The sequence below is a fragment of the Anomaloglossus baeobatrachus genome, chromosome 11 (assembly GCF_048569485.1).
Source record: "Anomaloglossus baeobatrachus isolate aAnoBae1 chromosome 11, aAnoBae1.hap1, whole genome shotgun sequence".
Taxonomy (NCBI): domain Eukaryota; kingdom Metazoa; phylum Chordata; class Amphibia; order Anura; family Aromobatidae; genus Anomaloglossus; species Anomaloglossus baeobatrachus.
In genome coordinates, this window is record NC_134363.1 from 131703480 (window position 1) to 131715035 (window position 11556).

At 47.3% G+C, this 11556-nt stretch overlaps 1 protein-coding gene across 1 annotated transcript in view; it reads left to right on the forward strand.

The window, feature by feature from the left end:
• NOL9 (nucleolar protein 9) overlaps window positions 1-7566 on the forward strand; it is a 35461-nt gene extending 27895 nt beyond the window's left edge. Inside the window, exons 9-11 of the mRNA XM_075327294.1 lie at window positions 1855-2032; window positions 5857-5990; window positions 6078-7566. Coding sequence (XP_075183409.1) covers window positions 1855-2032; window positions 5857-5990; window positions 6078-6188 — 423 coding nt within the window. The 3' untranslated portion in view covers window positions 6189-7566. The remainder of the gene's footprint in view (window positions 1-1854; window positions 2033-5856; window positions 5991-6077) is intronic.
• The last annotated feature ends 3990 nt before the right edge of the window (window positions 7567-11556 follow it).

The window sequence follows — 11556 nt, forward strand, 5'->3', positions numbered from 1 at the left end:
TAAATAAGAATAGTTGATAGCTATATGTTCACAAAACACAAGGCCTCATACAAGCAAACAAACACCATATTTTTTGGATTATAAGACGCACTTTTCCTCCCAAAAATTTGGGCTGTAGCTTACCAGGGTGGTGAAGAGGGGCCACAAAAGGCCAGGGGAATGCTGTGGTGGCTGGTGCTAGCGGGGCTGTGTGGTTTCTGCGGTGGCTGGGGCAGCTCTACGGGGCCTCCGGTGGCTGGACTGGCACTGCGGGGTGGGCAGTGAGGACTTCAAATAATGCCACCTGGAGTTGGTGCGTGTGCAGATGGAGCTCTTGGCTCAAGTTCTCATCTGTGCACACACTGCCTCTGGCCCGTTAATCTCCCAGCAGCGGACTTAAGGAAAATGGCGCCCGGAGGTGGCGCTTGCACATATGAGATCTCAGCTTGCCAAGAGCTCAATCTGTGCTGATTTTGGGCACCATTTCTTTGAAGCCCACAGCCTCAGCCCCAGCACAGCTGGCCCAGCCTCCCCCGCAGCCCCAGCACAGCTGGCCCAGCCTCCGCCGCAGCCCCAGCACAGCTGCCTCCGCCCCAGCCTCCGCCGCAGCCCCAGCACAGCTGCCCCAGCCTCCGCCGCAGCCCCAGCCCAGCTGCCCCAGCACAGCCGACAGTTTCTGGGACACCCACTGCACCTGCTTCCTGTGATTCCAAAAATACGGTAAATTAGTCCTGCATCGTCAAGGATTAAAGGGGCTGGCTACTTAATCTTAATTTTAACAGGTGTTTTGGATGGGCACTTACTAATATATCAGTATTAGGGTATGTTTAGACAGGGTGTTTTTGTTGAGGTTTTTTTCTGCTGCAAAACCTCATCTCTTGGCAGGAAATAACATGCGTTTCTTTGCTGCGGTTTTGCACTTTTTATGGGTGAAAAACCGCTGCAAAAACAGTGAAAGAATTGACATGCTCCTTCTTTCAAAAATGCAACAAAAACCAAGGAGGTTGACCTTAGTCAGGAAAAAAAAGTTGTGTGTGTGTGTGTTCGCGCATGAGATTTCTGGAATGTCATAGGCTTTGCTGAGACTGTGAAGGTAGACTTTTATTAGCATAGATTTGCAAAAAAATGCCCTATGTGAACATAGCCTTACAGGTTCTCCTCCTGCCTCACAGAATGATCAGCCTCCTGCTATCAGAATGTTTACTGATGGAGGATCATGTGGCCAGGCCCGCCCTCCAGCCTGCTCCAATCAAACAACACTCCATATGGGAATCAGTTTTTTGATTGGTGGAGGCTAACCTGGTCACATGATCCTCTGAGAGCAGGAGGACTGTGCATTCTGTGAGGCAGGAGGAGAACCTGTCATACTGATATATTAGTAGGTGCCCTACAATAATGCAACCAACACATTAGTTAAAATGAAGGTAAAGTGGTCAACTCCTTTAAATGTTTTTTTTCCCCATATTTTGTTTGCATTGTGAACACACAGGATAAGATGGGAGCTTCTTTCACAACTGATCAAAATAGAAATGAATATAGAACGCAACAAGGATGACTTAAAGGGGTTGTCCCTACTTCGACAACCCCTTCTCATTCACCTTGTTCACCCCCTTTAAAAATAAGCGTATACTCCCCTCCGGTGCGGCCGCGGTTCCAGCGATGTCTGAAGCCGCGTTCCTGGGGCCCACGTGACCTTGACACGCGAGCTACTGAGGAAATGAGGCACTTGCATGCGTATATGCACATATTTTGGTGTCCGGCTTGCTCTTATTTGACAAACATTTACTTTTATGTATATTTTAAAGTGTCCATAACAAATAACCTTGTTCTGTCACCATTATAGCCCTCAATTTACATTTTTTTTTTTTTCTGCAGGTGCCTTTTAATTCAGTTGCTCTGCGTGTGATCCATACAGACGTGGCTCCGTCTCACATCATGTATTCGGTGAATGCCAGCTGGGTCGGCCTCTGCCATATTCTGGATGACATCGACCGGCAGGACAGTGGCCCTGTATTGTTAACCCAGACGCCGATCTGTGACTGCTTGGGATTTGGTACGATATTCTGTATAGTTCTATTTTTTTTCACATCTTTTCAGTGCATTTAGTGTCATCCCAACTCGAGGCAGTGACCTATTGCCTATAGGTGATATGTTTGATTTTAATCCTTCCTGTGATGAGTGCTGAAAAGTGAACAATTCATTAAGGCTGGCGTTTCATATGCAAATCGTGATGAGGCACGCAGGAATAAGATGCGCCCAATTCAATAAGAGGCGTACTTCATTTACTGGACTCTGTGCCTCTCATCAGTGGTGTGTGCCGCACCAGAAGTGTTACTCCAGTCATGGACTAGAGTAACCTTTCTGGAGTAAGAAACGTCACCCCTTTTCATGAATATGATGGGCAGGTATAAACCGGTCATGGCCCTTTCTCAGATCCGCCCATTTTGTCGGAACTGTTCGAAATTGTTGCAGAAATGCCAGAAGCCGCATGTTTTTTGGCGCACATCTGCATTGCGCAAAATATTTTTGACTAGTCGCTGTTACATTCTAACACGTATCAGCCACAAAGCGTCAGCCCAATATGAGGCACAGGGGTCATTGTGAAAACTGCTGTGTTTCAGGATCTATCAAAATAGAGTTGTCTAACCCGTATAGTAAATACTATAAAGCAAAAAAAATCAACAGAAATGTCACTGTTTAGTTGCTGCCCCCCCCCCCCCCCAAAAAAAAAGAATCTAATAAAAAGCGATCAAAAAGCAACATGTAACTCAAGTGAGCGCATCACAAAAAAACACAAGATCTCTATCGGCAGACAGATAACAACAATTATATAAAATTAGTGAAAAACAGAAATCTGTACAAAAAAAATAAAAAGCCATGCCTGGTAATCCGGGACAATCATATTGGCAAGTAATTTTTAAATTTCTCACCGAACGCCATAATAATAGGATCCAAATAACGGAATAGTAGTTTATCATTTATTTGTTATTATTGTTTTTAAAAATTTTCAGTAACACTAGATGTTAAGATGATTGATGTTATTCAATGCTACAGCTTCTCCAGAAAATAACAAGCCCTCATACAGCTACGTCACCTGGGGAAATAAGTTATAGCTCTTTAAAAAATGGGGAAGAAAGAAACCAAAATTAGTGGCAGCAGCGGGAAGGGATTCACGATTATCTTATAACTAGCTGTAGTACGCGGCTTCGCCCGGGTTAATAACTGCTGATAACAAAATAGAATGTATTAACAAAAATGTATTCTGCACACAAACACCACACAACAAATAGATAGAAATGTAATTATTAAAAGGCAAAAACTAAGTTAATAGAAGCATTTCACAACATATATTTCAACACCCCAGATATTCCACACAGATTTAACTAAATTGGCCAAGTAATGTGCTCCGTCTGTCTCTTTCCCTGTCTGTCTCTTTCTCCATCTGCCTGTCTCTGTCTCTCTTATTTTTGTATGTCTATCTCTGTTTCTTTCCCCATCTGTCTCTTTCCCTGTCTGTCTCTTTCCTAGTCTGTCTCTATTTCTCTGTCTCTTTACCCTTCTGTCTCTATCAAGGTCTGTGTCTTTCTCCATCTATCTTTGTCTGTCTCTCTGGCTGTCTCCTCCTTCCCTGTCTGCCTGTCTCTATCCCCGTCTGCCTGTCTGTGTCCCCGTCTGCCTGTCTGTGTCCCCGTCTGCCTGCCTGTGTCCCCGTCTGCCTGCCTGTGTCCCCGTCTGCCTGCCTGTGTCCCCGTCTGCCTGCCTGTGTCCCCGTCTGCCTGCCTGTGTCCCCGTCTGCCTGCCTGTGTCCCCGTCTGCCTGCCTGTGTCCCCGTCTGCCCACCAACATCTTATTACCTCACACATAAGCTTCTTATACTATGAATGTCTTTTGTTCCTATAGCAACCACTCACAGCTCCTACTAATAACCTGTAGTTCCAGGCTCCATTTACTTTAATGGAGGCATGTTTTTTGGAGAGTAACTGTAAAGCTCAGGGTTAAATTTTCCTTTCAAAACATAGTCTACGACGTTCCCTGGGTCACATGAGGTGCCTGTGCAATATTTTTGATTGTAAATGCGACGGTGCGGATACACTTTTCGTTTCATTTTTTCCCGATTATGTAGATAGGGGCAAAATTGATTGGTAAATTGTAACGCGCGGGGTTAAAATTTCGCCTCACAACATAGCCTATGACGCTCTTGGGGTCCAGACGTGTGAGTGTGCAAAATTTTGTGGCTGTAGCTGCGACGATGCAGATGCCAATCCTGGACACACACACACACACATACACATACACACACACACACACACACACACACACACACACACACACACACACGGAGTTATATAATGTATTATACATAATCCCCCTCATGCACTCTCTCCTCTGCCCCCCAGCACTCCCGTCTTTCACACCCATGAACTCTCGTCTCTGCCCCCCACTCTGTCAGCTGTGCACGCTCTTCTCTGCCCCCTCCTGCTCGCTCTCCCTTCTCACCCATGCAGCATGCTGTCTCTTCTCCGTGCTGTGATGATTCTAGTGTCCCATACAGAGCTCAGTGCTGTTGTTTGCTGGTGTCAGGTGACATCCCTGCTTCTGACTGCATTCAGAAGCGAGGAGCACGGGAGGCTGCATTCATCACAGAGACAGCGCATGGGGGAGTAGGGTCACAGTTGCCCGGGCACCAAACATAATGAGCTGAGGACACTGTTGGGCAAACAGCACTCAGTGTCCTAGACAGAGAGGGCAACCCTGTGTTTGTCCAGCACATACAGGGCACAGATAGCAGCGCACAGGGAGGGGGGCGGGGCTCATCGCACTGTACCCGCCCAGCAGGGCGGCAACATGCAGTGGCAGATTTGCATGTCAACATGGTCCTGCCCATGTTCACATGAAATGACCGGAAGCAGCAAAATCGCGGCAGGAGCGGTCACATGACCACTCTGAGCCGGGGGAGAAGGGCTGACAGCAGGGCAGGTAAGTGGTCACTATCTACTTACCTGCCCCAATGTAGCCCAATAGGGAAATAATAAAAAAAAAGCAAAATAAGCCGGATAACGCCTTTTAAAGTAGTTGTCCACTACTTTTACATTGATGGCCTATCCTAAGGCTTGCCCATCAGTGTAAAAGAAGTGGACAACCCCTTTTAAGGAATTCAAATCTGGAATAATGGGCAAGGGCCAAATTGTAACAGGTAGATGAGGGGTCCTAAACACGAGGTTTGTGCTAAAGGGGTCCGCAAAGAGAAACGATGAACCAACAACTGGATCATGGATTTTGAGGACTCATTGATGCACATGGGAAGCAAAGGCTGGTGCGAGACCACAGAATGTCCATACTGACCTCACCGACAATTGTGAGCCTTGGGAGATTGGGTCATGGCATAATGGGAGAAGGTGGATTGGTCTGATTAAGCCGTGGATGGCTGTGTGCTCGGGTGACACCCGGGGAAGAAAACAAAATGGTGGAGATATGCTCTGGGCATTATTCTTTTGGGAGATTTTGGTTCCTAGCAATCATGTGGAAGTGACATGTTCATGGTGACAATATTCCCTAAAGAGTGCCTCTCGCAAAAAAATAGCAGCTCAGGAATGGTTGGCGGAACATGACACAATTCGACTGGGCTTCTGTTGGATGTGTTGGTTAAAAAGTTTGATCCATGGAGGCCGCAGCTCACAGCAAGCACCGGGCTGTAACATCTGCTAAAGTCTGTTGTGGTCGTCGGCAGTTTTGGCACCACAAGAAGGACCTGCGCAATATTAGACTTGGGGTTTAATATTATGGCTTTCTATGTTGTACATTTACGCCTCTGACTCCAAATTTCGTCTTCTGTTCCTCTTATCTTTGTTTATGCTAATGTGTTGTCTTTATCACTAGGTATTATTCGAGGGGTTAATATCAAAAAGAAGATCTACCACATTCTTACACCTTTGCCACCTGAGACTCTTCGACTGGTCAATTGTTTGCTCATTGGCAACGTATCTATACCACACAGCATCTTCAAGCATCAGGTATGAGTTCCTTGTGAGACATGAGACCTTGTGATATCTCCGATATTTTGTATATTTACAGTTCTTTGGGTTTTTTTTCGTTTACAGCCTGGAGTGCAGGGTGACGTCCCCTATGTAACCACAGAATATGACTTTTCTATATACGGATCTGGAAAAATAAAACTGAAGACACATCTAAAAAGAAGGGAACATTTATAGGAAGCAAACTTTTTTATTTTGTTACTTTTGAAGGAATCCTGTAAGCAAAAAAAAAAAAGCAGCCATAGCGGTAATCTGCTGGGAAATACGGTTTTACACATGGGCAATAGTCTTAGACTGGAAGTGCAGCTGAAGGGAGAAAATTAAGTTATATCTTCCCTGCAACCTCATTTTTAAGGCCGCTTTACACACTGCGATATCTGTACCGATATCGCTGCCGTGGGTACCCGCCCCCATCAGTTGTGCGACACTGGCCAATCGCTGCCCGCGTCGCACAACATCGCCCGGACCGTCACACGGACTTACCTTCTCTGCGACGTCGCTGTGACCGGCGAACCGCCTCCTTTCTAAGGGGGCGGTTCGTTCAGCGTCACAGCGACGTCACAGCAGCGTCACTGAACCGCCGCCCAATAGAAAAGGAGGGGAGGAGATGAGCGGGGCATAACATCCCGCCCACCACCTTCCTTCCGCATTGTGGCCGTGACGCAGGTAAGGTGAGCTTCCTCGTTCCTGCCATGTCACACGGAGCGATGTGTGCTGCCGCAGGAACGAGGAACAACTTCGTTACTGCTGCAGTAATGATATTTGAGAATGGACCCCCATGTCACTGATGAGCGATTTTGCACGTTTTTGCAACGATGCAAAATCGCTCATAGGTGTCACACGCAACGGCATCACTAAAGCGACCGGATGTGCGCCACAAATTCCGTGACCCCAACGAGATCACTTGAGCGATGTCGTAGCGTGTAAAGCCTGCTTTAGTGATCAAGGTAGAGCTAGGGCTGTGAAGTCAGTGCTCAGTACAGAGAGTGCGGCTGTAATCATGTCAACTGTCCAATGATTGGAAGCAAGCAGCTGCAGGGAGGATATCACTTTATTTTCTCCCTGCAGCTGCACTTCAATTAGATGGTAGCACATGATTAATACAGTATTTAAATGCAGATTACGGCTGCAGGTTATCACCATTTTTTACTGACAAGTGATCTTACACTGTACATGCCACTTTTCCTGACATTTCATTTTAGAAGACACGTGTATTCTCCACAATTCTGGAGGCGTATGTTGTGCCATTCGTCTACTACAACATTTAGAGGAGAGATCCTGGCTCCTTAATTTCTTACATTTTTAGCTTCCCGCTAGATAAATGGCGGCAGCCGGCCTCTTGTAAATATTTTCTATCAAAGTTAGTTCTTTTTTGTTTGTCTTTTTTTAATCCTGTCATCGTTAGTAATTTAAGGAGAGTGTAATCAGCAGTGTTTATCTGCTCACACATCGCTTTTAAGTTGATTTGTATATTATGTAAATATTTCTTAATTGCAAGAACCGAGCCTCTCCAACGTCTGGAGTATTGCAATAAAGATTTGTTACGAAAAATAAAGCCGACTGGATCTTTACTTTACCATTTTGCTGCTGGATTTTTTGCCCTATAAAGCTTTTTAAAGGGAACCTGTCCCATCACATCCCAAAAATACAAACATACAGGGGTAATTCGCAGGTAAATGGCATTTAAATCCCGTTTGACTCAGTTAAGTAATGTTCTCCCTGCACCCGATCGTTTTTAATCATCATGGCGGCGCAGGGAGATGTTACAAACAGCACTCACTACACAGTGAGTGCGCTGTAATCACTGCCCAGCCCAGAGATTGACTGACAGCCTGCTCTGCAGTGTGAGTGTGCAAGGCAGGCTGTCAGTCAAAGTTCCCGGATGTGATAACCACATTCTCACTATATACAGTCATGCTCAAGTGTTGGGTCCCTTGAAATTTTTCAAGAAAATGAAATATTTCTCCCAGAAAAATTATTGCAGTTACACATGTTTTGTTATACACGTTTATTTCCTTTGTGTGTATTGGAACAACAAGAAACAAAAAGAGGGAAAAAACGAAAATTGGACATAATTTCACACACAACCCCAAAAATGGTCCAGACAAAATTGTTGGCCCCCTCAACTTAATATTTGGTTGCACACCCTTTGGAATAAATAACTGGAATCAATCAAAAAGCTTCTAAGGCTAGGTTCACATTTCCGTTGTTTAGGATTAGTCATTCCGTTGTTCCCATAGACTTGTATGAGCGGCGGATTGCAGCTGATGCTCTTGCATTGCATCCGCCGCCCGACTGATCAGTCGTGGAACGACTGACCGTCGGGTGGCGGGAATGCAGCATGTAGCGTGTTTTGAGCCGTGGAATCCTTATGTTTTCACTGCGCATGCTCAGATCTTGTGTTCAATCATTCAAATCAATGTCTCTCCCTCGGCGGCCGGCTTCTGTGAGCGATCAGCTGATCGGCTGGTGGCTGGCTAATGTGAACGATCACTCTCATAAAAGCCGGCGGCCGGGAGATCAGCTGATCGCTCTCAAAAGCCAGCCGCCGGGAGATCAGCTGATCGCTCTCAAAAGCCGGTGGCCGGGAGATCAGCTGATCGCTCTCGAAAGCCGGTGGCCGGGAGATCAGCTGATCGCTCTCAAAAGCCAGTGGCCGGGAGATCAGCTGATCGCTCTCAAAAGCCGGTGGCCGGGAGATCAGCTGATCGCTCTCGAAAGCCGGTGGCCGGGAGATCAGCTGATCGCTCTCAAAAGCCAGTGGCCGGGAGATCAGCTGATCGCTCTCAAAAGCCGGTGGCCGGGAGATCAGCTGATCGCTCTCAAAAGCCGGCCGCTGTTAAGAGGCACCAGCTGGATCGATGGTGAGGAGTTTCCCAGGATGGTCCGAGCCTGTTCATCATCGTGCTCAATATTGAATTGAATATGACACAGGACCACTAGAAAGTAATTTTCTTTATCGTTCCTTTGGGAGACCCAGACCATGGGTGTTTAGCTTCTGCCTCCGGAGGACACACAAAGTACTACACTTAAAAGTGTAGCTCCTCCCTCTGAGCTTATACACCCCCTGGTGAGCCAGTCCCAGCCAGTTTATCGCTTTGGGTTCAGGAGGTCATACATCCACACATGCATTCTCATCTGATTTGTTTGACTTTTGGAAAGAGTTTGAAGAAAAGCGGGTCCATGTCTGGACTCCCGGCATGTCCCTTCTCACCCAACTGTGTCGGCGGTGTTGTTAAGGTTGATTTACAAGGCTGAAGCCTTACATGCCGCGCTCCTTCACCATCCCTTCTGGGCTCTGGCTTGAAGTGGGAGCCAGCACGGTCTCCATGCCTGGCAGGAGTCCGGTCTCCATCCACAGCCCCTTGAGGATTCTGTTGGACCGGAGCACTCATCCCCAGGGACATGGCCCTGCGTCTCAGCAGCTAAGTACCTGAGACATTTATGTTGGGGGTGCCGGTTCTTTATTGTATGGGGAGAGTATGCTGTATGTGATTGTTTTTAACTTTTCCGGCGGGTTCTCCAGCTTTTGCCAGAGAACCGGGCCGATGGTGCCTGCTTAAGATAGAAGTATATGGTGTGCACTCAGCTATAAATGGGTTTGGAGGTGCTAGTGAGTGGACCAGGGTCCAGACTATCATATGCAATTTGACACTGCACTCTCAATTCAATACGAGGTATAGAAAGACCAACAGATTTGTTTTTTTCAATAAAAGATTTTTTGTATTTTTATTTTTCAATGCTATAGGTGGATAGAAAGTAAAAATAATACAAATGGAAGAGGACGTTTCGGCCTTAATATAGGCCTTCTTCACGCCGTATTACACTCCATAAAGGTGGGGAACTAGTTTCCAGTAGGTGAAAGCTGCAAGTGCAGAGAAAGAGAGAGTAGAGGGGAAACCCTGGGTATTGTTTTTCTCTATTGATAACAGAAAGCAAATCCTGGTAGATAAAAGATCTCAGAGTGTGTCTGCTCTGGAGAAATCTAATGGGTATATCCGTGGGACATTTAGGATTGTAATCCCTTGTGGTATTGTATATCGTTATTCCAATAGTTGTGGGGATAATGCAGAAACCTGTTCTGGATGTGATATTCTTAGTTGTGGTTCCAGACTTTATATCCTTTTTTTAACTCCACATGTAGTTGTAAGGTATAGTTACTTGGATATCTTGTAACAATTCTTATAGTTTGTGGTTCCTTGGAGCAGTCGAGATTATTTAATACCACTTGTTGGAGGGAGTGGTTTGCAAAAGGAAATTTGCTATCATCTGTAATATCTTCACACAGGGAGTATGTAGAAAAAAGTGTTAGGTGTCCCTCTTAGAAAGCCGTCTTCCCAGACTGAGGCTGCTGCACACTCTGAGATCTTTTATCTACCAGGATTTGCTTTCTGTTATCAATAGAGAAAAACAATACCCAGGGTCTCCCCTCTACTCTCTCTTTCTCTGCACTTGCAGCTTTCACCTATTGGAAACTAGTTCCCCCACCTTTATGGAGTGTAATACGGCGTGAAGAAGACCTATATTAAGGCCGAAACGTCCTCTTCCATTTGTATTATTTTTACTTTCTTCGGCGCTCTATTGGGAGACCCAGACGATTGGGTGTATAGCACTGCCTCCGGAGGCCACACAAAGCAATTACACTAAAAAGTGTAAGGCCCCTCCCCTTCTGGCTATACACCCCCAGTGGGATCACTGGCTCACCAGTTTTCTGCTTTGTGCGAAGGAGGTCAGACATCCACGCATAGCTCCACTGTTTGTAGTCAGCAGTAGCTGCTGGCTCTATTGGATGGAAGAAAAGTGGGCCCATATAGGGCCCCCAGCATGCTCCCTTCTCACCCGCGGTTGGTGCTTGTAAGGTTGAGGTACCTATTGCTGGTACGGAGGCTGGAGCCCACATGCTGTTTTCCTTCCACATCCCCTTAGGGCTCTGTGGAAGTGGGATCTTGCCGGCCCCCAAGCCCTGGGGCCGGGCTCCATCCACAGACCCATAGAACCTGCTGGATTGGGAGCGGGAGTGCCGTTCAGGGACAAGGCCCTGCAACTTTCAGGTACTCTGTGTCCCCGGCAGGCACGGACACTCTCAGGGCCTGCTGAGCGTTGTAGTGCGCCGGGGACAGTGGCGCTGTACGCTGGGGGTTAGGTCACTGCAGCTTTGCTGAGTGACGTTGTGTATTGGGAACTACTGCGCCGACCGCTCCTGGAGCGGCGGCGCAGCTGCGACTTATGGTGCGCCGGGGGCTTTGCGCCGACCGCGCTTTTACGGCGGCGGCGCTTCTAACTTTAGCCCCCGGCTTCTGCGGCCTAGCGCCGCTTCGTTCCCGCCCCCACCCTGTCAATCAGGGTAGGGGAGAGACGCTGCTCAATAGGCAGCGCCGAGGGCTGGAGCTTTATTTACATGCTCCAGCCCTCTCACTAGGCACAAGGGGACGCAGACTTCCCGCTCTTCGTCGGTGTACGCCCACGGCCCGCCCCCCCCTCTCCACAAGGACGCCGGCAGCCATTACACATGCGATCTGGCTGGGGAGAGGCAGCAGGCTCTGGG